The 22,340-nt window shown below is 39.3% G+C and overlaps 1 protein-coding gene across 1 annotated transcript; it reads right to left on the minus strand.

The window, feature by feature from the left end:
• Positions 1-578: 578 nt before the first annotated feature.
• si:dkey-72l14.3 (Glyco_hydro_56 domain-containing protein) lies at positions 579-17,396 on the minus strand. The gene is made up of 7 exons (XM_041799922.1): positions 17,331-17,396; positions 8,940-9,595; positions 6,250-6,498; positions 5,972-6,118; positions 5,563-5,649; positions 5,152-5,346; positions 579-1,746 (listed from the first exon to the last, which is right to left on the minus strand). Exons 2-7 carry the CDS (start codon positions 9,543-9,545, stop codon positions 1,363-1,365), a joined length of 1,668 nt encoding a protein of 555 aa, XP_041655856.1. The 5' UTR covers positions 9,546-9,595; positions 17,331-17,396; the 3' UTR covers positions 579-1,362.
• Between the last annotated feature and the right edge of the window lie 4,944 nt (positions 17,397-22,340).

Genomic DNA, 22,340 nt, shown 5'->3' on the forward strand with positions numbered 1-22,340 from the left:
GACAAATACAGTATAGTGCAGCAAATACTTGATATGTTTTTAGTCTTCTTTCATGTGTAGTGTAGCCCTGTCCTTCTTTCTTCTGTTGTAATGATAGATCACATCACTCTTTGTAGTCTTCAATGTCTACTGGTCAAGTCAAAGCACAAACTTATGCCTCTGTGTTTGCCTAATTTGACATATTGACCATCATAACAGACAAATCATGTAGTCTGACCTCAGCACTATAAGAATGAAACTGTTAAATCTCTTATGTTTTGTCTCTTCCATTCTCAAAACCAGTTAAGAGTTTTAACAACCTTTTGCGTGTGCCAGTCTTAAATTGTCCACAGGTGTGTGTGACTGCTTGTGTGTCTTTTCATGTCAGCCCTGTGATAAATGGGCCACCTGTCCAGAGTGAGCCTCACCTCTTGCTCAATACAGCTTGGATCAGCTCCAGCTGTCCGGCAACCCTGAATGGGACAAGGGTGTAGCTGATGGATGGATAGACGAAAGCATGCTATATTTCCAACAAGGAGTTGAGTCCTGAGACATTCTATTCACAATATTCACTTTTATTACAATCTGGGGAGGCTAGACAAACACAAGCGAATTGTCACATTTGGAAAAGCATTGTTGTTACTTTTAACTGTAGCATAAAATCCATGAAACTGAGGCTTTAGCAGTTACAAGAAGCAGCTACATCAATCCAGCCACCGTTAATTTCATTACTTACACCTGCAGTTTCCCTACTGTGACATCTAAAAAATGGAACAATGTCAGTAGTGCAGTTTCACCACCACTCAGGCAGAGGGTGCTAGAAAGCTCGGTTAATTTACCTTACAGTTCAGGCATTTTGAAGACAGCATGATCATTTTTGCTCTCAGCTAAGTAAAGTAAAGCTTCAGAGTTTTAGAATAGAAAGGCATGAGATGAAAAATGATAAGTTTGTCCTTACTGTCAGTGATGTTCTGGAATAGTCCTTGTGCTTTGTGTTGTTTGTACTCATGTTGAACCATCCCTCTGCCTCTACACACAAGCTAAATGATGTGAGACAGTTCTAAGTGCACAAGACCTTAAAATCTACAAACAGATGTCCAATAAAGCATCGACAATGACATGTGCAAAAATGTGCAAAAACACCCTCTCAATGCATTGATAAGTTCTGCTTCCTTGTACATGTGGCTGGTTTGATAAGATGATTCAAGCACACTGGTGTGTCATTCTAAAGTGAGTGAGTGACCAGCTTGTACCTCTATAAATTGGCACTTTAATTAACTGTCAACTGCAAAGATCCAGGGTTTTGCTCAAGGGCACTTCCAGAAGGCTCATATTGCTGTGATTATTCCAACTTCTCCAAAGTTTGTTCACACGTTAATGGTCCTACCATAGACTTCCTGCCAGCAGGAACAGCAGTAGAATCAGGTTAGGGGCACTCAGCTGATTCGACCCACTGTCCGTGTTTGTATTCAGTAAAGAAGTCGGACTTCCAGGTGAAATGCTTCTTCTTAACTCAGTCACAGAGGTTACTTTTGTTGTAGAAGCGACTGTAGGAGCAGCTATATTCCCCACTGCTATAGTCCCCTTTGTTTCCTTTAATGTAGCCCCAGCAGACGCTCCATCTTTGGGAGACTGCAGATCTGACACGTCCCTGTCTGCAGTCTTGTACCACTGACATTGGAAGTCCTTCTTCCAGATCTCAGCGGGGTCTGGCTCAGCTGGTTTAGTGCCTGTGTCCGGCTGATCTGTGGCTTTAGCTGCATCAGCCTGTGAGGATGTTACATTGAAAATATTGAGTTAACAGTATTTGATGAGAAACATGAAAAGCTTTATTATGACTGTATAGCATGAGCATGTGAGCATGACTCCAGTTCAAATACTGCTGCAAATACAAAAACATTTCACTCTGTATGACAGCTAAACATTCATCTATCCAGAGATTCCCAAAAGCTGATGTTCTCAGTCAAACACATTGTTCATTGCTGCAGGATCAAACTACACCAGATCTCTCTGTTTCTGCTCAGCTACTGTTTTTTTTTTCTGCTTACTTTTCTGTCTGAACAAAGAAGATCCTCAGGCAACTGAGCCCCCTGCTGCCCCCCTCCCCTCTTTTTTTAATAAAGTCTTGGTTATCTTCTGTCATGACTTAAAATGAGTTGCTCAGTTTCTTGCTTTTCTCCCACAAAAACATAAGTTGAGAACTTGTATCATGTGTACACAGGATGTGTGAATCTTCAGTAACAAAAAATGGGGGAAGTCGAAGCAATTAAGGGTTCTGTAGAGTCTTGGATGTGTTTATCAATCTTTCTGCTTGCTGCATAGTTTGCTATTCGAGCAAAGGAGGAAGTAAAAGTCTAAGTTAACTTACATACTCACTTTTTTCTTTTTTGGGGTGGAGTGGGGGGGGGGTTGTTTAAGAGTAGCTCATAGATACTAAACTAAGTTAAACCTGTTGAATCTGTAAGCAGGGGGGCTGCTGGTCACTCATATTTGGGGGTGCTGGGAGGAGTCATAGTTTATGATGACATTATAAATTCTGCGACACAACTTCAATTTTGTAAACTTATTTGTTCAAGAATATATACACAATTGCCCTGTACCATGCTGAAGCATGGCTGCCAACCCCCTCTTCACTCTGCCTCTGGCTTGCACTCACATTGCTCCAGCCCAAACCGGGCCTGAGCATAGTTACTACTTGTACTAACATGACCACACTGCAGTATGACACATGCATGGCTTTGTTGATAAGAATGCAGTTATGCTTTGTGCATGTGCATGAACAACTGTAACAGAGACAGAGCCAACAGGGACAAATATCTAGAGCTAAGCCCAAACTAGTAAGGACTAGGGGCATGTTCCCATATTTTTGCCCCTATTAGGCCTTTATATGTATTTCTAAGCCAAGATTTTACACGCCGAAAAAGTTCAACCCATGAAAAATGATCCATCACATCCATTTTTGGCCGATCTTTGGCCTGTTTCACTGGTGGATGTCCGAAAGATAAAATTTTAACGGCCAGAATGACTGGCTGAAAAATACAAGAGTACCTTGATGCAGACAAGATGGCCGACATACATCCAATCCGTACCAGAAGTCTCAACCAGAAGTCCGTACATCTAAGGTTAGGCTTAGGCATTAAAACCAGAGTGGTTAGGTTCAGGGTAAGGCAGTGGAGAAGGTGATATATTTAAGATCCAGCACCAAGGGTTAGGCTTAGGCACTGGCAGCTGAGTCCAACAAAAAGAAGAAACTTCCACTCAGGACTTCCGGCATGGATTGGATGTATAGCGACGTCCATGTTGGTCAGCTTGACTGCAGTTGGGTCCCTCTCGAAAAATATGCCAACTACAGAGTAAGTAAATGGTGAATGATAACATATTATATATTTTGTTACCTTGATGATATATTGCAAGAATCCTTTTATATAAACTCAAAGTAATTTTACTATTACCTACTTCCTGTTCAGTGCTGGGGTTGCTTCTCTACGTAGGCAGCACATGGATAGTTTAGCATTTAATACTTCATGTGATCAATGTGGATGATGTCAAACAAAGCCTATCTAAGGACTTTAGAGCTACTGAAAACTATGCAGGAAAATCAGTGATATAGAAGGATTTTGAGTTTGTCACTGCTGCAGGCAACAAAGAAGTCGAAACAAAAAGGAACTGTAGATAGCTGAGCAGCATAAACACTGATGCAGAGACAAGGACAGGCCTGGGCCGAGCAGAGAGTTGTAGTGGATTTCCATGAGTGTGTAAATCTATGACAAATTCTCAGAAAGTTGAACTGTACTCAACACAGAATTAAGTCGTTATGGCTGACAGTGAGAGCACCATCTCACTACTCCTGTCTAATCAGCAGCAGCAGAGTAGGGAAAAAGCCTGGCAGAGAGGAAGACTAATGAACTATCCAGAGTGGACACTTTTGGCTTTCTTTAGGATAACTCCAAACCATGATGGTTGGTTATTTGTAATTCTTTTTTTTTGTTTGGTTTAAACGGCATTAGAAAATACATACAGAACTATGTGGTGTAACTTCACAAATACAGTTAACGTGAAGACCTTACAGGTTTAACTTGGCAGGGGAGACTAAAAGGAAGGTGAGAAAAAAACACTAAAACAAACTTTGATTATGTTGAAAACCTGCAGCACACAACATTATATGTGCAGTGATGTGAGTTGTGTAATTCTGCAGGAGGTAAATCTCAACAAGTTACAGATTGCTATAGTAAACAGAAAAAATATCTTTCACAGGACAACTTTATCTACACATCACATAAAAGGTTGTAAATGTAAGTTTAAATATTTTCACAAGATAATTGCTGTAATTGTGCCTGATTTGCAACACTCTCAGGGCTCCTTCTTCCCTTGTCTACTGTTTTTAAGAACACTTTCAGTGTCACCCTACTCCCTGCTGTGCTTTGGTGACATTACTTGATGAAAGAAAACTGCTTTAAAGGTGTTATTTCTAGACCAAAACAAAAATGGCAAAGTCAATATCCGGCCTCTGTTAACATGACCGGTTAAACTTGGAAGTGAGGCTTACAGATGACGAGACAGTGATAGGAAAAGTGATTTAAAAGCCTGAGTGCTAAACAGGATGAGATAACCAGCAGGAGTGAAGACAACAAGCTGACACAAGGTTCAAAGGCCGAGACGCTGAAGCAAAAGAAGCAGGAACCTTTCAGCATCCACAGGATGCGATCAGCAGCCTCATGTCCATTGGCGTCCACATCATTGAGGCTCTCAATTAGGCTGGGTGACCAGCCATGTGGCGAGCAAAGCCTCTTTCAACTCAGGTGGCTTACAGAGTTTGGCATTGGGCCTAGGATCCTGACTGGATACATCCCTGTCTGGAGTGGAGACGACTCTGCCCTAAACACTCTACAGAGGTTTTCAGAAAGCCCAGAGTATACATGTTTGTTCTGAACGCTCTCTGTGGATTGTTACATGGAATAGAATGATAGCCAATCAGGAAGCAAGCTGACTGAAGAAGGAAGAACACCAAACTCAGCAATGGCAATGGTAGTAAATGTAAAGCATAAAGCTAGATGGACATCAGAAATAGCATACTCTTTTTCTATGTTTCATAATCTTGATCAAGTCAAGGATTATGCCAGCAGATGATGAAGCAAAAATACATCTTGAGTTCTATGAATAACATCCTCTCACCTTTTCTGTCACTTTCTCCACCACTTCCACTGGAGGTGGGAGGTGGAGGAAAGCAGAGCTTCCAGGATTCTGACGGACACATCGGCCCTTGCCCTGACACAGAGAGGCCGAGCAGAGCGCAGTTGCCGTGGTTACATTCTGGGAGTACGGTCCCAGGACCTTCTGGACAAACTCTGCCAGGTCCTGGCACTCTCTCTGAGAAAACACACAAGCAGACGTTGATGTGAACAGAGAGCAGGAATAGTTTCCTCTCATAAGTATAAAGGCAATAACAAACTAAATCTCTGGAGACTAAATCAGTGCAATGAGTAAAAAAGTATAACAAGACGTGCCTATAATTATCCATTTCTGAAAAAGAATGAAGATTTATTCTAGACTGGTTTCAGGTTGTGCATATTTATAGATGTGTACCTCTGTCTTAGTCTCACTTCTCTCCCAGATGACAACTCCTGCTGTTCCCATGGCAGCACTCTCCCCTATGGTGCTCACCAGGTCTGCCTGTAGGAAGAAATCAAGAAAATGCTTTAAAAAGTCAGAACACAGCAAGCTCTTGTTTTTATCCTAGTCACATATGAAAGTGAAGAATCATAACATTTCACCCTAAATCCTACAGGAGAGGAAAATAGCACCACTCAGCTCCCCTTCTTTTAGAATACAAGAATGAGACTTCTAAACCAGTAAATGCTGTGATTGTTATAGTATTCATATCACATCTGAGACAGAGCTATGAATGTTGTATGCAGTTCTGTCCCTCGTCCTCTGGTTCAGATTAAACTTTAAATCATTGTGCTTAGATCAAAAACTAGGTTTTTATTCTCACCTGTGACAGGAAAGTGTTTGTTGAAGCATACACACTTTTGACCAGCGGAAAAACAGGAAGATCAAAAGCAGTCCTAGTCAAAGATGACACTCGCAGGGCCTCTCTGATTTGACTGGACAGATACAGCCTGCCTCCACGGGTACCACCCTGTTTAAAAAAGAGACAACTTTTACTCATTTTGACCTGTAAGGATGGTGCAGTTATTTTATTTGTTATGCTGTTTATCTAAAGTCAGTTTGGTTTGAAGTTAGGTGTAGACAGTTACAGTCATTATTTACCTGTATCTTCTCCAGGGTGAGGAGAGGGAAGAGGGCAGAGCATCGTTTCCATAGCCACAGCAGCTCGTTGTTGAGGGCCGTCTCTGCAGCAGGGCACTGGCCGGTGTAGTTGGCTAACGTGGTTTGGGCAGGATCGCCGTTGTAGCAGCTGGGGTAAGGGGAGACGCCCCATAATGCTTTGGGCCTTAATCTTCTGACCTCGCGTAGAGTTTCTATCATTACTGACTGGGCTGCTGCCTCGAAGTCCACCTGTGACAAGATCAATAAATCAACTTATGGCAGCTCTTAACAAAAGCTATGTCATCATTATATCATAAGTCATGTGATCCTTTTAGATTCATCTGGAACTTTCTTGTTTTGATTTTTTTCCAGATTGTTGCAGATGTTATTTTGCTTTCTATTGTTTGTGTTTTATAATGGTATAATAAGAACAATGCCATTTTTACTACCAGTGCTGTTTTGGGGGATATAAGCTCACAGTTATCTCTTAAATGTCATATTACAGGGGTATTTTTTGCTTCTGCTAATCATATCCCTGTATTGTATTTTTAAAATTGTTTCCACCTTTAACCAGTGAACAGACTAAATAAATATTTTATCCTATATTCATTTGTTTCAGAGTACAAAAGCGTTAAAAAAAGAATATTTACTTTCCTCTCTGTTTGCATTTCTCAATTGAATTTCATGCAAATGTTGTCTTACCACTGCATGTATGCACAGGAAGAAAAGATTATATATCGGTGCATCTACGTATGTCTGTAGACTTTTCTATCCTTGTGCTCCTTTTTTCCACTTCTTTCATAATTAAAAGAAAACATTTCACAGTGGATCACATCCAGCTTCCCTTTCAACAAATCTAGAACATGTGCTGACAACATTTCAAATGGCCTTAATGGAGTGTGTGCACTTCTTATAATCTGTTGTTGGATATTTTACACTTCAGTGTTTGTGCCCCATGTTGTTCCTGTCTATGATTTTTCTTCCCCATTTTCTCTCCTCCCATCATGGCACTACATTCAGTACATTTACAATCACTCTTAAGTTAAGCCACTCTTAAGCCTCTATAAGGCTATCATTCATGACTTTCACATGATGTTAGACATTCATCAATTCACCCCTGCAGGCAAGAAAGTGTCCTTACTGCTCTATTCTATGGAGAAGTTGACTTACCTGTTGCCACTGACATGTTTTAATCTGTTTTAATGTTATTTTTTAAAAGGAAATACAATTGTGTTTTTTAACAGGAAGAAACAAACTTGAGTTACACTTCTGCTGAAACCTAAGTAACCGAGAAAACTCAAAGAGGAGCACAGCATAGTAAGAAGAACGCTGTCAGATGTACATTACAAAAGAAGGTAACAACAAACTGGCTTCTCCTAATCTTGATATAAAATATTGTTTAATTACCACCTTTATAACATTACTGCCTCAGAGCAATGACTGTTTGCTGAAAATGATCCATATTCTATTGTGAAGTAACACGAACTAGCTGATTACCACACACGCAGCTTAATGATGAAGAATTTCTTGCCCACCACTGTCCAAACAGCAGCATTGTTACCCAAACTGCTGAAAATGCATAGCTTGGTCCATATTTTGAAGACTTTCATCCTTGCAGCAGTGTAACGGGAAGACTTCTCCTTTGTGACAGATAATACCAATACGTAAACATTGCCAAAGCAGTTCTGGCTGGGACTCTATTCTTTTTTAATAGTGTCTCTTTGTTGTTAAGCGGTCCAAAGGGACAAAAATCTGGAATTCAATTAAAATTATTTTATCACTGTTGTTGGGCGATGTAAACATGAGTGTTTTGAAAAGATGAAAAATTAAGATGCTGGGTGCTGCAGCTCCACATAGTGGTCAAGGTAGCTGCCATTCTTTGACACTCTCTATTCACTCCAGGCCTAAAGCTATGAATACAAGCACCAAGACTGCATCAGTTCATGGATGGGAAGTATATCTGGCTCCACTTCCATAGGTAGCATTATGCTTCCTTCCAGCTGGTTAGTATTGGAATCTTCAGGGTAACTTATTTCACTACATACCAAACAATTTCCAAACAGGTTGCTACCCCCACCTATGTTGACACCTTAGTTGTGCTTTCTTCTACACATTATGCTGTTTGACTTCAAGGTCAAAGCTCAGCATGAACTTTGGAGCATGCTCAGATCACCCAGCTCAACTTGGGGCTGATTTAGGTTAATGCTTGCAAGAATAGATCAGCCCCAAAATGTATTATCTAGACCAATTTTGAGAAATTCAGCTTATTATGACTTTCGCTGGACTAACAGGATAAAAAATAAGTAAAGATCCATTTTCAGTAGTGGGAAAGATGAATCCACCTTTTTTTCACCATCATGTAAAGATCTGTCTGCCAATATGATTGATACACCTGATGTAATCACCAAAATCAGTGGTACCATTTTTATGTTGTTGGATGAAATCTTAGTAGATTTTTGTTTTCACTACCAAGACTTTCTCTGAACAGAAAAAGAAAACTTCTGGAACTATTTTTTCCCCTCCATCAGCATCTTGCTTGCTCAGACTTTTACCAAAAACCCTCTCTCCTTTAATCTTCACTGATACTCCCTTAAGCATTTTTTACTTTACTCTATTGCCGTCTTCTCCTTCAACCAACTCCACTCTTCCAGATTTTTATCACCTTTTTCTTGAGCTTTTTTTATCTTTACCTTTGACCACTTCTCCACCTCCTCTGGGGTCCAGTTAGGAAAGAAGGCTTTCAGCAGTTTTCTCGATGCCGCCAGATGTATGGTCTGTTTCTCTCTGTTCCTGAACCACTGGGGCATCCACTCTGACCAGCGCAGCACCCCCAGCCCAAGGTACCTTGGGGCAGGTAAGGCTGCGTCCAAGTCCTGCTGAGTCTTTTGGATGTGGCTGTCAAGTCGGGTGTTCTGTGGTAGCCCTCCATTAATAGGTGTATCTTTGTCTTTAAAGTACGGGTAATTTCCAAGAGTGTCCTCATAAAAGATGGCCACACGGCCCTCGCGTTCTATTCCAAAAGTTCTGAGATCTGGCCGACCAGAGCAGGAAGAGTCAGGGATGCCCCAAAAGATGATAAAAGGCTGTCCAGACAGGAGAGGGGGGCGAGCTAGCTGAGGGGGACCAGCAGTGACCATGTCAGCAAAGGCAGCAAGCATGACGAGGAGGGGCAGGAAACGTGGACACTGGAGCTGAAGGATACTTGAAGACGAAGTAGTGTGAGTCCTGCAGTTGTGGGGTATGCAATTCTTTTCTGGCTTTAGGTCTGGATGCGACCATGACCTGGTCCACGCCATTGAAGCGTTAAGGCTCTCACCTCTTTAGGCCTTCACAGCCAATCATGTTCCTGTAAAACACAACAGATGTTGAATATTACTGGACTATTGGGGGACATTGTTCAAGGTGGAAAGAAAGAAGAAAGAGAAAGAAAGAGGAAGCCTTGACAACGAAAAGAGGAACTAAAAGTGAATAAACCAGAGCATGATGTACAGGCCCACTTTTCCTGGTGCTATATGGCATAGTTACTATTAACTGTACTTCAGCTATTCTGCAAAACCATTTATGCTAATGCTACTGTAAAAAGCTAACATTCTTTGATCGGTACATGCAATAGTAAACAAGTCAGAGCCATATACTTTATCTTAAGATGAAGTAATAGGTGCTTGGAATTGAAGCCAATTATACCCACCCACTGACTGGCAGCATTACAGGTCATAAAGCTCATCTTTTCAGTGTAAACAGATGGGAGAAACAATTAATGATGCACTGATGCATCAGTCTAACATCAGCATCAGCCTACGGTCATCCTGTTAACAGTCATTAGTCCATCAGCAAATTTTGTGATATTATCTGACAATGAGTGTCAAACATGGAAAACAGATGTATGTAAAGTGCATGAGACAATTGTCTAACAAGCTATGATCAGCTGGCTGTCAACAAAGGTGTTTGCAGCACACCGTTTCCTGGATGTGGTTGCAACTGGCTGAAAGATAGCAGGACACTTCAAACATTCTCCCCTTGCCTACTCATGCCTGCAGCCTGTACAGGTGAAGCAAAAGAGCTGCAGCAGGATGTCTCGAGTCGACCTGCTAGAATTGTACGTTTAATATGATGCAAAACCTCCTAGAACAAAAACAAATGCATGCAACATATGCCTTGACTACAAGCTCCCTGCAACTTCAGGTCCAAAATGTTATTACATTTCTCTTTCCATGTGAACAGCTGACAAGAAAAATCAGTGCATTGGATTGCATTGGAATAATAAAAAAACAAAACAGGCCCAGTGTGCAGAAACACCTCTCTCTGGTCCTGAACACCTGTAAGTCTCTTAAATTGTTTGATCTATTTCCTGCAAAGTCGCTCAGAAGAGTTAATCTTAGTGTCTCACACAACTGCATATGGGTTTATAATGGAGTTTTTTTAAGCCACTAACAACACAATTAAACAAAAACTGGCAGGGATAATCACAGCTGATATTACATCTTGAAAGACCAACACGAATTAAAGCCATGTGATATGATCTGCCAGATTTAGACTTAAAAGTATCTTCTGATAAACAATTCATCTTCTCTGTTATTAAGTTGTACTCTTCCTTCTTGGTTTAAATCCTTCAAACTAGTATTTTTTAAAGCATCTCAAAAATCCTCGTCAATCCCTATTATAAGTGAGTGCAATAGTAAAATCAGTGCCAGATTCTCCTGGCTCCCTCGGTCCCTCATGTCATGAACAAAGCTTGTGCACTGTTCTTAATATTTTATATGCTCAGTGATGTAGGATAGAGCAGTGGTTGCAGATTACACATAAGGCTGATGGCTGTAAAGAAGGCTTAAATCTTAGATCACGCACCACTGACTTGTTTTAACACTTGCAAACATTTACTGCCCTCACATTTATGGCAAATGCACATTTTGTATTGTCTTGCATATTTTTTTCAGATACACAAGACACCAGTGAAAACTGAGAAATATTACACAGTATAAGGCAAAACACACCTAAGACCAAGTCAAAATATCAAGGCACACCATAAACATATCCATGCAAGACAGCCTCTTTAACAAATGCTAAAGTGTCTTAAGTTGTTCTTGTAAAATCGATAAGACTGTACATATTTCCAAGATGAGATTTTCCTCAAGGCACATCATTGTGTCTCATTTGGGAACCACTGGTATAATAGAGAAAGATATGGCCAATTAAAATGGAGAATTGTGTAACATCAAAAAAATGAAAAGGCAATTCCTTTACACAATAATAAACAAATCTGGGCCTAATATTCACCCCTGAAGGACTCAACAGTATCAATGTTGTATATTTTTGCATCTGTTTGTTTTAACATTTTTCTTTACAAATCTTTTTGACAGCAACTTAAATATGTACACACATATAAACACTTTTTCATAAAATTTATACTAAAGTCTCATTTGATATTTACAATGAAGCTTACTTTATTTTTTTAACCTTTCTCCCACCGTATTATTTTACCTCACAGTGTAATCAAAACTGTATGTTGCTGAGGTATTTTTGTTTGTCTTACTGAGGGATTTGCAGCTCTAACATATGCATTCATTTATGAATGTCCAGTACATCCTTAAATTCTTTTATACCATTTAACAGCTTCATAGAGGTCAAATAATTGACTTTTGTTTTTACTGCTCTGTTGCTTTGTTATTTCATCACTACCCATTTGCCTTGATCTTTCTTTGAGCAGATCAACAGCCTAGACAACGCACAGCACATCACGACTGTGTGTAGACCTGTTAAAGCCAGCGGGTCTGTGTTCATTTAACTCATACGAATACAGAGACATACATGTCTCATGTATGGAATCAACTCAATGTCAACTTACAACACTCAGTTCTGTTTGCTGGTTTTATCAAGAAGTTATCCTGCTAATGAAATACAATGCCTTTAAAAATATTAAAAGATATTGGTGTTGTCCCATTTTATTAGTTTTATAAATCAATCTTGGTCAAAATAATTTGGCTTGTTAACAAAAACAAAAAAGACTAAATACATTTTTGATGTCAAAGTGAAAACTGATTTTTACAAAGCAATGTCAATCAAACAAAAGCATGTATGATAAAATAAGTGATTCCATCAATAGTCACCCTCTTTAAAGTGGTGGAAAAAATTCAACAGCGGTCCAGGGGTTAGTAGTCTCACAATTAGTGAAATGGGGATCAAAAGAGTGCAGAGTGCAGTGAATTTGTCTGAAGTTATTTAATTATAAAGGCACTTGGGCCAGGATGGTTCAGTCACTGGCTAATCAGTATTTCTGGCTACCTTTACACCATGAAGACAAAAGAACACCCCATGCAACTCAGAGAAAAGGCTATTAAAAACTTGAAGTCGGGAGATAAATACACAAAAGCTTCAAGGTATTGAACATTCCACTGAGTTCAGTTAAATTTATCATTAAAAAAATGAAGGAATATGGCACATGTGTAAGTCTGCCTAGATCAGGCCATCCTCAAAAACTGAGTGACCATGCAAGAGGACGAGTGAGTAGACCACAAGGACAACTATGATTACTCTGAAGGAGTGACAAGACTCTGCATACAACAACTGTTGCCTGGGCTCTTCACCAGTCAATGCTTTATTGGAGAGTGGCAAAGAGAAAGCCACTGTTGGAAAAAAAACAAACAACTCATTAAAGCTCGACTAGAGTTCACCAAAAGGCATGTGGGAGACTCCATTGTTTAGTGGAAGAAAGTTCTTTGGTCTGGTGAGACCAAAATGATGCTTTCTGGCCATCAGACATGATGTTATTTTCGGTGGACACCAAACTCATCATCCCCACTGTGGTGGCAGCATCGTGGTGTGGGGATGCCTGGAAGGCTTGTAAATGTAGAAACGGTAAACGATAAACTGGATGGTGCAAAATGAAGCAAATAAATCCTGGAGGACAATCCTATTCAGTCTGCAAGAGAACTATGGCTTCAGAGTAGATTTTTTTTCAGCAACACAATGATCCAAAGTGTACATGGAAAGCTACACAGAAATGGTTTAAAGATAAGGTGAATGTTCTGGAGTGGCTAAGTCAAAGCCCAGACCTCAATCCAACATAGAATTTGTAGATGCCAAATCCCTGTGCAACCTGATACAGTTGAACAGTCTAGCAAAGAATGGAGTAAAATTTCAGTGTTCAGATGTGTATGCCTGATTGAGACCTATCCACATAGACTCAGTGCTGTGATTGCACCCAGAGGTGCATCTACTAAACACTGACAAGAAAGTGGTGTACAATTATGCAGTCACTTTAAAGCACATATTTTTATTCAATTGACATTACGTTGCAGAAATCTGTTTTCACTTTGACATTAAAGAGGTTTTTCATCCCTTTTTGTTAATAAGGCCATGTTATATTGACCGTGATTGATTTATAAACCAATAAAAGGGTAAAACATCCACAGCAGCTGTTTGTCATATGGCTGAAGAATCTTAAGCCTCATGACAAACATACAAGACCAATCTCATCTCTACCTCTTTGTCTGTTTCTAGGCTGATCCAAAGTTAGCTTGAGACAGCATTTTCAGTACAGTGGCCTCTGTGGATTGGACTCAAGAGCCCTCTTTAGTAAAAAGGCTAACTTAACTCAAGATCCATCCAATATTCTCTACAGTCTGAGGCATGGCGCAACATCAGTTATTCTGCCACTAATTATGATTTTTGAATGTGTTTCGTGCCATTTTACTCAACTGGCATCCCCTATTCCATGGATTTGATGTGTCTACGTAGCTCTACCTTGCTATAATTTGCTTGATATGAAGACATAGAGGGGTTTTTATGGCTTGAACTCCATAGGGGGACCAGGGATCCTTCCCAGGGAATTGTTTTTTATCACCCTCAATTCTGATGTTGTCTTATGCATTCTGGACCCCTTATTTACAGTCTCATCTTAATTATTTAATACATTTTAATATATATCTCACATTTGATGCAAGCCTTTTGCCTATGCATGAGATCCCTTGAAACATAGCCCCAAGGAGGCCTACATTTGCCAAATAATAGAGCCCATAAATGTTCATGTAGTCTAGTACTTAACAGAGGGCATTCTCATTTTAGTTTGATAGGGATAAATTCAAATTCCAAATGTCCTGATGTCTTTTTGACCCAGAGCATTTGAAATATAGGACAAGAAATAGAAAACATCGCTGCTGTGGTTTCTTGGGAACAACTTAGAAAATAGCACTTGCTTTGTCAGTAAAGCAGCTTGACAGCAGTATTTTGTTGTCTGGGTTTCAACTTTGCTTGCTACTATAAAATCAGTCAAAAATGAGACTGTAGAAATAGTTTTATGTCAAAGATCTGCTCATGTAACAGAAAAGGATCTCTGGGTCGCTCTTTTAACAGGAAGGTAGATGCCAAGAATAGGTGTGATTAGTGACTATCTGAGATATATGCTTAATATAGACTGCTGCTTCTGCTAAATCTACTCTTGTTTAGTGGGTGGAAGAGACTAAGATATAATGAGAGGAGCACTAATGTTTCTATTATTATGGCTGAGGAGAACTGAATTTGAAGGTAAATGGAAAGTTCTGTGCAGGGAAAATGATCAGGTAGACGAGTATTATTAACATCCAAAAATCTCTTTATAGATATGCAGTCAAATTCAGAGACTTTTTGTTACGTATAGAAAAAATCCTGCTGAACATGTGCTTTATATTCATTAATAAATAAAAGGACTGATAGATTTACATAATTGTAAATGTGTAGAATGCATTCCCTGTCACTGTGTACCTCAGACAAATGTCATCGACAAAACTTAATATGATGATTCTTTGGAAGGTTCTGCATGAAGACACACCATTTATCGTTCCTACACAGTTTTATGAACATTTCTTTAATGTGTTTTTTAAAGCTACTTTCAGAAAGTGAGTCACACAACAGAAACATTTGACAGAGTTATGACTCAAGTAGGAATACGAGGTGACCAAAGTCACTGTTGCTTCAGCAGATGTTGACCATCTTTATGATCTTTATTACAGCCTATCACTTCAAACAGTGTCTTTGCTCCTTGAGTTGGCAGGGGTTCAGTCTAGTGGGACTTGGGTTGGGAACTGGAGGGTTCAAGTCCTGGTTGGACAAGTCGGGAATTTGGTCTGGTTGCTAAGGAGATGCTGATTCATCTTCTGAGTGCTGCCATGCTGGCTAAAGCAAGGCACCAAACCCTCCACAGCAGGCAGCAGCCTTCACTTTGACATGCATTGGTGCATGCCCATAAGATGCACGTATTTTAGGCAATACATGTACAGCATATTCAACAACAGAGTGAGAGAAAATTGAATTTTCTCCTTTTAGAATTAGTGTATCTTCCTCTGTCTCTCACTTTGCAGAGACCCCTAACCCCTCTAAAGTAGAGGTTGGATGCACTGGTGGACTTAGAAGGGGGCAAGAGGGGCAAACACCCCCCAGTCCACTAGGGTTAAAAAAACACTGTGAATGTTACTTCTCTCAGATGCACTGTAAAAAAGAAAATAGGCCCTAAAATGAAATAGTTATGTAAGAAGTTTAAAGGCTTTTTTAAGTTAAGGGGCCACACTTAATACTTCATGTTGCCACTTAGTTGACATAAAATAGTCTTTCTAGTAAAAATGTTTATGTATCAGTTAGCTTGACTATTTAGTTGAGCCAACTAGTTAAGTTGAGCCCCTACAAAATTTTGCCTCAGCTTAAATCTATATGCTCACTTGGTATATCTTGCATAGTTTAAGAGAATCAGTAATGTGTTGTGTCAACTATTTCATTTATCAGAAGTGCACCCAATAAATCATAATTTGTTAACTTCACATTAATCAAGATGGATTTTTTACAGTGTGCGTGCCCTGTGGTACTTAAAACATGATGAAATGCCCTTCAGGGTTACGTCAAACATGACAAAGTGCATTAAAAGGTTTCCTTTACAGTGAACTAAATGTGATAAAGCTCCCTTCATGGTGCCTTATGTTGTCTTCTAGTACAAACAGTGATAAGGTGCCCTTGAGGGTACCCTCTATAGTAGACAAACATGATGAGGTGCCCTTAGTGATGCCCTTCCAGAAGGCAAAACATGACAAAGTGCCAACATATGGTAATGTCAGTGGTAAAAATGAGGTAACGTTTCCTCTAGGATGTACATTGATTCAAAGTGATGAAGGGCCCTTTCCTTCCCTGACCATGCTCTTCATCTGCGTCTATAGAGTGGTCATCCTCCAAACTGAAACTGATCAAACCCCATCTTAGGAACAGATGAGGGGAAGGCAGGCTGCTATCCATGAAGAACAACATCTCAGATGACTCAAACAAGATTCCTGATATCACTGAAGGAGGTTTCAGCACCCAGACTGCCCTGACCCTGACTGAATTCCTTGGTAAAGAGTTCGATTTTACTGACAGCCTCGTTTGTGTATTTTTGTGAAATGACTGTCAGAATAGTTCACATTTCTATTACAGATGTGTATAATCACATACTAAAAACGCTTCATTCTAATCAAGGTTTCAACTTTTTCACCATATTTATATGACACGTTTTTGTGTGCTGGTGCCCCTCTGCATACAGCGAGCACCCTTTTCATTTTTTTTTCACCTCTGCTCCTCAAAGGTCTGGAGTCCATCACTGGTTGATGTGTATCATTGTCCTTGCATACATATATGTTGGAGAGTACGTGAAATCAGGTGACTGCCATGGCAAAAGCTTCACTTAAAATTCTGTTCTCCAAACTATGAAGTCATCCCTGATGCTCTATGGCTGGGTGCTCTGCAGTGAAGCAGCTTGTTTCGCCTCCCTACTTATTTATTGTGTTTTTACCTGGTGTTAACAAAGGGTTGTAGCATTTCTTTTTCCAGTCTATTTCTTTAGTTGTCACATTTTGTTAAAAAATGTCCAGCTGTGGCTTGTTAGCAGCAGAAAGAGCACATAGCTGCATGCCTTCTAACAAGCCATTAAAAAGAGAAATTTTACACTATTTGACAAATTTCTGATGCAAATAAAAGGCAACTAAAAAAGCCAAGGAATAAGTGTAAGGTTTCATAAACTATTTGCTAATAAACAAGCTAACAAGATCATTAAAGAGGGAAAGAATGGAATAATTCAGTACACTATTTACCATTAAAGGTGCCTCATGCCCTCACAGGTGTTTCCAATAAGCCAGGCTGATTAGACTGACTGTCAGGCAGCAGGTGGGCGGAGCTACAATTGAAAAATGTGGTCACAACCAAACATAAGAGTGAGAGAGCGAGTGCTGTGTGTACACGCCCACACAGTCCTGAGACGATGGCTAATCAGGCTAAAGTGAAAACACCTGTGTGGGTGTGCAGGACTGCTTAACTTGAATAAGTAAGACTGTCTGTGACTTCCTGCAGCACATTTATAGAAAACTAACAAGATAACTATAACAAAAGCTATTTTTAAAAATTGGACTTACATAGTAGACATTTTCCACTGACAGCTAGCCCAGGTCAAAAAAGATTTATAATTTTGTTCTGTTGGTAAGTGGTCATATATTATATATATATATATATATATATAAAACATTTACCAACATATAACCCTAACAATTAAACACAGCTGAAGTGTTTACTTACAGAGACTTGCTGATATTTTTAGAGTTAAAAAATTATGTTAGATGACTAAGGCCTATGCAGGAGTATATTTAAAGACCCTGTAAAGAGAAAATGAATCTGTATTTAGGTTTGTTGTATGACAGGTCACTGTGTTATGAACCCCTAAATCAAATTTCAGTCAAAAAAAACATCTCTAAGTGACATTAAGCTTCAAAATTATGAAAAATGAGGCAGTAAAATCTGCTCCAGGATGGTGTGGGTGCGTCTGTTGGATGAGCTGAAGCCACGCCCACTCAGGAGAAATAAGATCCTCTCATATTTAAAAAATGTTACAATCTGAATGTTGACTTTATGATCAGTGCAGCTGCCTGGCTCTGATTCAGAGAAGAGAAAAAGTCTTTTTTTGGCTCAAATCTCTGTTATGATGTTTTAAATGATCCATAGACCACTGTGACTGATAGATTTGGTAATTTTACCTCACAATGAACAAAAAAAAAAACATTGAACTGACTGTTAACTTTTAATAAAGGCAGTGACATCAGCTAACAACAGATTGTACTGAGATAAACTGCTCTGTGATTTTATATTGTAGTGTTAGAGGGGCAGTGATTCCCCACTGGGGGCTCATGACATCATGAGTCCACATATTTGCCCCGCCCACATGAACCCAAACCAGGAAAGAGGTGAAAAACTTTTTAACGGTCTAAATCCAGAATTCAGTCTCATGTAGATATCAGTATTTTCACATGTTTACAGCAAGCATATTCCAACATTTGAGACAAAGACTTTGGATTCCACTTTACAGGGTCTTTAATTGGTGGTTAATGGGCTTATATTTCAATGCCTTATTTTAGCACTCTGTTTAATGATATATTTATGATGCTTTTTAAACCAAAAAAAAAAAAAAACAGCATGAAAAACACATGTATGCAACCCATGGACTATTATGAGACAATGGCTGTGTATGAAATCACACACTCACTCCCTACTCCCTATCCACTCTATAGTGACCAGCATAGTGGACTATATAGTGGACTCATCTGCCCATGCTCACAGGTGCCAATCTGGCACCTGATTGTCAGCACCTGGGGTTACCAGAAGCTCAAAACAAGAGTCAGCAGCAACAGTAAAACAAGCTGTTTGGCAGTGGCAGAGATTTGGCAGATTTTTTATGGGGGCAACCCACATACTCAACTCTGCTGCTCATCCCACAGATGCATGTTCCTTACAAATGTGGCACCATTTAAACTGGAAATAAACAGGCTCTCCAACAGTAAAAGGTGTTTTGCCAAATGCACCTACATTTTGTGTTAAGTTTATAATGCTTTATAAACGATGAGTTAAGTATTTGCAAATGCTTTACTATTGCCTATTAGTGTGTAGTTATTGTGTTAGTGTTTCAAAATAAAAGGCCATCTGTCAAACATGTTAAGACCATAAGTGAACCGGCTCCCTTGGACTACATCTCAAAGATTTTACAAAAACAGACTGAATCCACAAAGTGTGACAGCCCTGTATGAGTTAGGTGTGGTGTGGTGTCTCTTACATTATCTAATTAAGAGTCTTCTGATTCTGAATTGTAACCATAACCTGTGTGACTTGGACATTTTCCTGTGTTGTAAAGTTGTTTAAAATAAGCAGTGTTGTTTCTTCATATGTGGTCATTTTATTATGAAACATGTATTTGTTTCAATTTGGAAAATAATACAATTCAATACTAATATATCAAACACATTTAGACCTAAGGCCACCTAAAAACTAACTGTTGAATCTAAGTCACGTTTTATAATAATCTTTGAAAAAGTCTGAAAACACAGACTTCCAACCTTTACTAAAATCTTAATTCCTCAGCCTCAGTAGCATCTAGAGATATTAAATAGAAACAATTAAAAGCGTTAACCACTGGCTTTAACTGCGCAACAGGCTTGGCCCTAATGTTTGTTGACATTTTTTAAATAGCTCACATTTGAATTTTCAATGTTCTCCTTCTCTTGCAAACATGCCTCTCATCCACTGAGCCTTGGCTATCAGGTCTTAATGAGTTCTCATTGAATCTGTTGTTATTAACTACTAAAATACCACAGTAGTCTGCCTCAGTGTTGCTTACATTGCTCAAGTTGTCACTGCTCAACTTTGAAAACTTTTTCCTCCATCAGTTTTTCCATGTGGTGGCTAAAGAGACTAAAACCAAACTTCTTTTTTTCTATATGCCTTTCACATACAATCAATGAGATCACCTAAAACACTCCGACATCACATCAGGTCTTAAAGGTATATACACAGAAATGTTGCCTCCGCTCTTTTAGTTGGGTTAAGGGTAAAAAAACACCCATCTAAGAATTTAATTTCATTAATTTGAATGCATTGGAGACTGATTTTAGACGGACACTTTCACATAGGAGTTGAAGAAGCTTCCGGATCTCCAGATTATGAGCCGCTAATACGAAGGTGTTGAAAGGTCACAGGAAGCACAGTTTCCAGTAATGCCCCCGTGTTTCTAAATCCATCCTCCCTGGTCTTTAAGAAGAGATTTGAAGACTGACTTTCATGACTCACTTTATCAGGAATAGAAACGGTCACAAAAAGTGAAACATTTAAAATCAATGTGTGTGATGGCAACTTTGTCTTGTCTGAACTTTAGATTACCTGACTTTTTTGATTATGATCCGCTGATCAAAGATCATTAAGACTTAGTTTGATCAATGGCGGCTTCTCTATAATTCTGTCATGTGGTGTCTCACTGCTACTTATTTGATCCAGTCAGCTGTAAAATGACAGTGCTTTTTTATATGTAAACCATGATTCTCTGGTTGTCGTGATAGCTGCCTAATCCGTCCAGACAAAGCCTCTGGTTGGCGTTTACCCGTCTGTCTGGGTTAAAGCTCATCCTGAGCCCACCACCCCTCTATGTCATCTTGGCACGTCAACCCTTGGTGGCTGAATATGACGGGACAAATGTTATGTCAGATGGACACGTTGGTACATATTAATGTTGGAACAGGAATTTGTTAAATGGTACATTATATAAAAAAATGGCATTGAGCCTTTAAGCTCGCCTTTTAACGAAAAATTTTTAATTATGCAACATCTCAGTAATTCATGCCATTATTATGGTTTATCTGTCAGCCAAAGACGACGAATAAATACATAAATCAGTCATTTTTAATTTGTGGTTATTTCATGTTCTAATGTGTTTTTCTCTTCATTTTTATCTCACACTTCATTTGTCAGCTCCTCTCCCATGAAAGCCTCCACGCTGTGCCAATAACACAAGGAAATCAAATCAGTTGTTTGAACCTGCTGGGACTCTGATTTGATCTTGTCATTATCAAACTGTGTTTGAAAGAAATTGTATTGAGCACTTGGGAAAAGAAATATCCATTACCACTTGAGAATCCTGCTTATTATGCCAAATTTAAACCCCAAGATCTTGTTTTAGAGCCTGGCATCAGGAAGCTTGAGGATTTGACTGACTGACACATTTGGCCACAGTGAAGTTCAGCAGGTTTATCAGTGAAATTTGATATTTCATTGTGGTTTTATCTCACAGTTTTCAGCCTTAGGGAGCTTTCCTCTTTTGGGCTAGTTTAAAGTTCTACCTTTTAGTGTCTTGAGCTTTGCTGTGTGCGTTCTTGCTGAATGAAGAAGAGGAAACACCGGCAGGATGGAATCAGGAAGTGAAATCACCTGAGATTAGGGCGATAAATGCGTCTCTTAAGTCTAATGCTCAGTAAATTAGCAGTGCTGCCATTAAACTGAATGTCACATTATAATCATACAGTCAGTTGTTTAAAGTTATCAATAGGTCCATAAATATCACCATAAGTACTATTATTTAAAGCAATTAGACTTTATTTTTGCAGGAGCAGACCCCCCTCTGTGCAGTGTGACTCATGCGAACACATGTTAAAGATAACATAAGACTGGAACAATGAGGATTACAGTATAGATGTGTTTGTGGCTTCAATTGTTTGCGTAGTGACTTATAAAACATGTTCTGTGATGTTTTTTCAGCTCATCTTAATGCAAAACTTGAACACAGGAGGTCCAACAATAAAGATGTTTGTTCAACACTTTTAGCATCAGGTTATAGCGCTCCCAGCTTTTTTCAACTTCCATGTCCAGAGGCCTCACAGATATTTAAAAAGCGCCAGTATATCCTGGTTTTCAACAATCCTGATTTTAACCAATTAAATTACAAAAACAATGCACTATGGTTGCAACACTGATTTTTCTGTTTGTCAGTCAATGTTATTATCAAGGCTGTTGCTGTTTTAACCTATAAAAAACATAATCAATAATGCACTGTGAGTCTAAGTCCATTCTGATTTCACTGATTATGTTATAATCCTGACAGGACCTGCTATGTGATGTCAACTCGGCTTGCTTTCATGTTGAAACTGAAGGCACTGCTTTCCTCAGACCTCCATACTCCAGGAGCAGTTCTGAATTTCAGTCACGCATGGTGGAAGCACCGATATGTAGAGCCTTATTATTACTAGCCAACACATACTGACTGAAAAGACTAATGCCTGTAACAAATAGTTTAAAGA

The sequence above is a fragment of the Cheilinus undulatus genome, linkage group 11 (genome assembly GCF_018320785.1).
Source record: "Cheilinus undulatus linkage group 11, ASM1832078v1, whole genome shotgun sequence".
NCBI lineage: Eukaryota > Metazoa > Chordata > Actinopteri > Labriformes > Labridae > Cheilinus > Cheilinus undulatus.

Excerpts from the sequence above, each read along its gene's own strand:
- si:dkey-72l14.3 (XM_041799922.1), bottom strand. The coding sequence starts at position 9,545 with ATGGCGTGGACCAGGTCATGGTCGCATCCAGACCTAAAGCCAGAAAAG. Across the intron at positions 6,119-6,249 it reads TCACCCTGGAGAAGATACAG|GGTGGTACCCGTGGAGGCAG; the intron begins GTAAATAATGAC and ends TTTTTTAAACAG. Across the intron at positions 5,650-5,971 it reads CAAACACTTTCCTGTCACAG|GCAGACCTGGTGAGCACCAT; the intron begins GTGAGAATAAAA and ends TTCTTCCTACAG.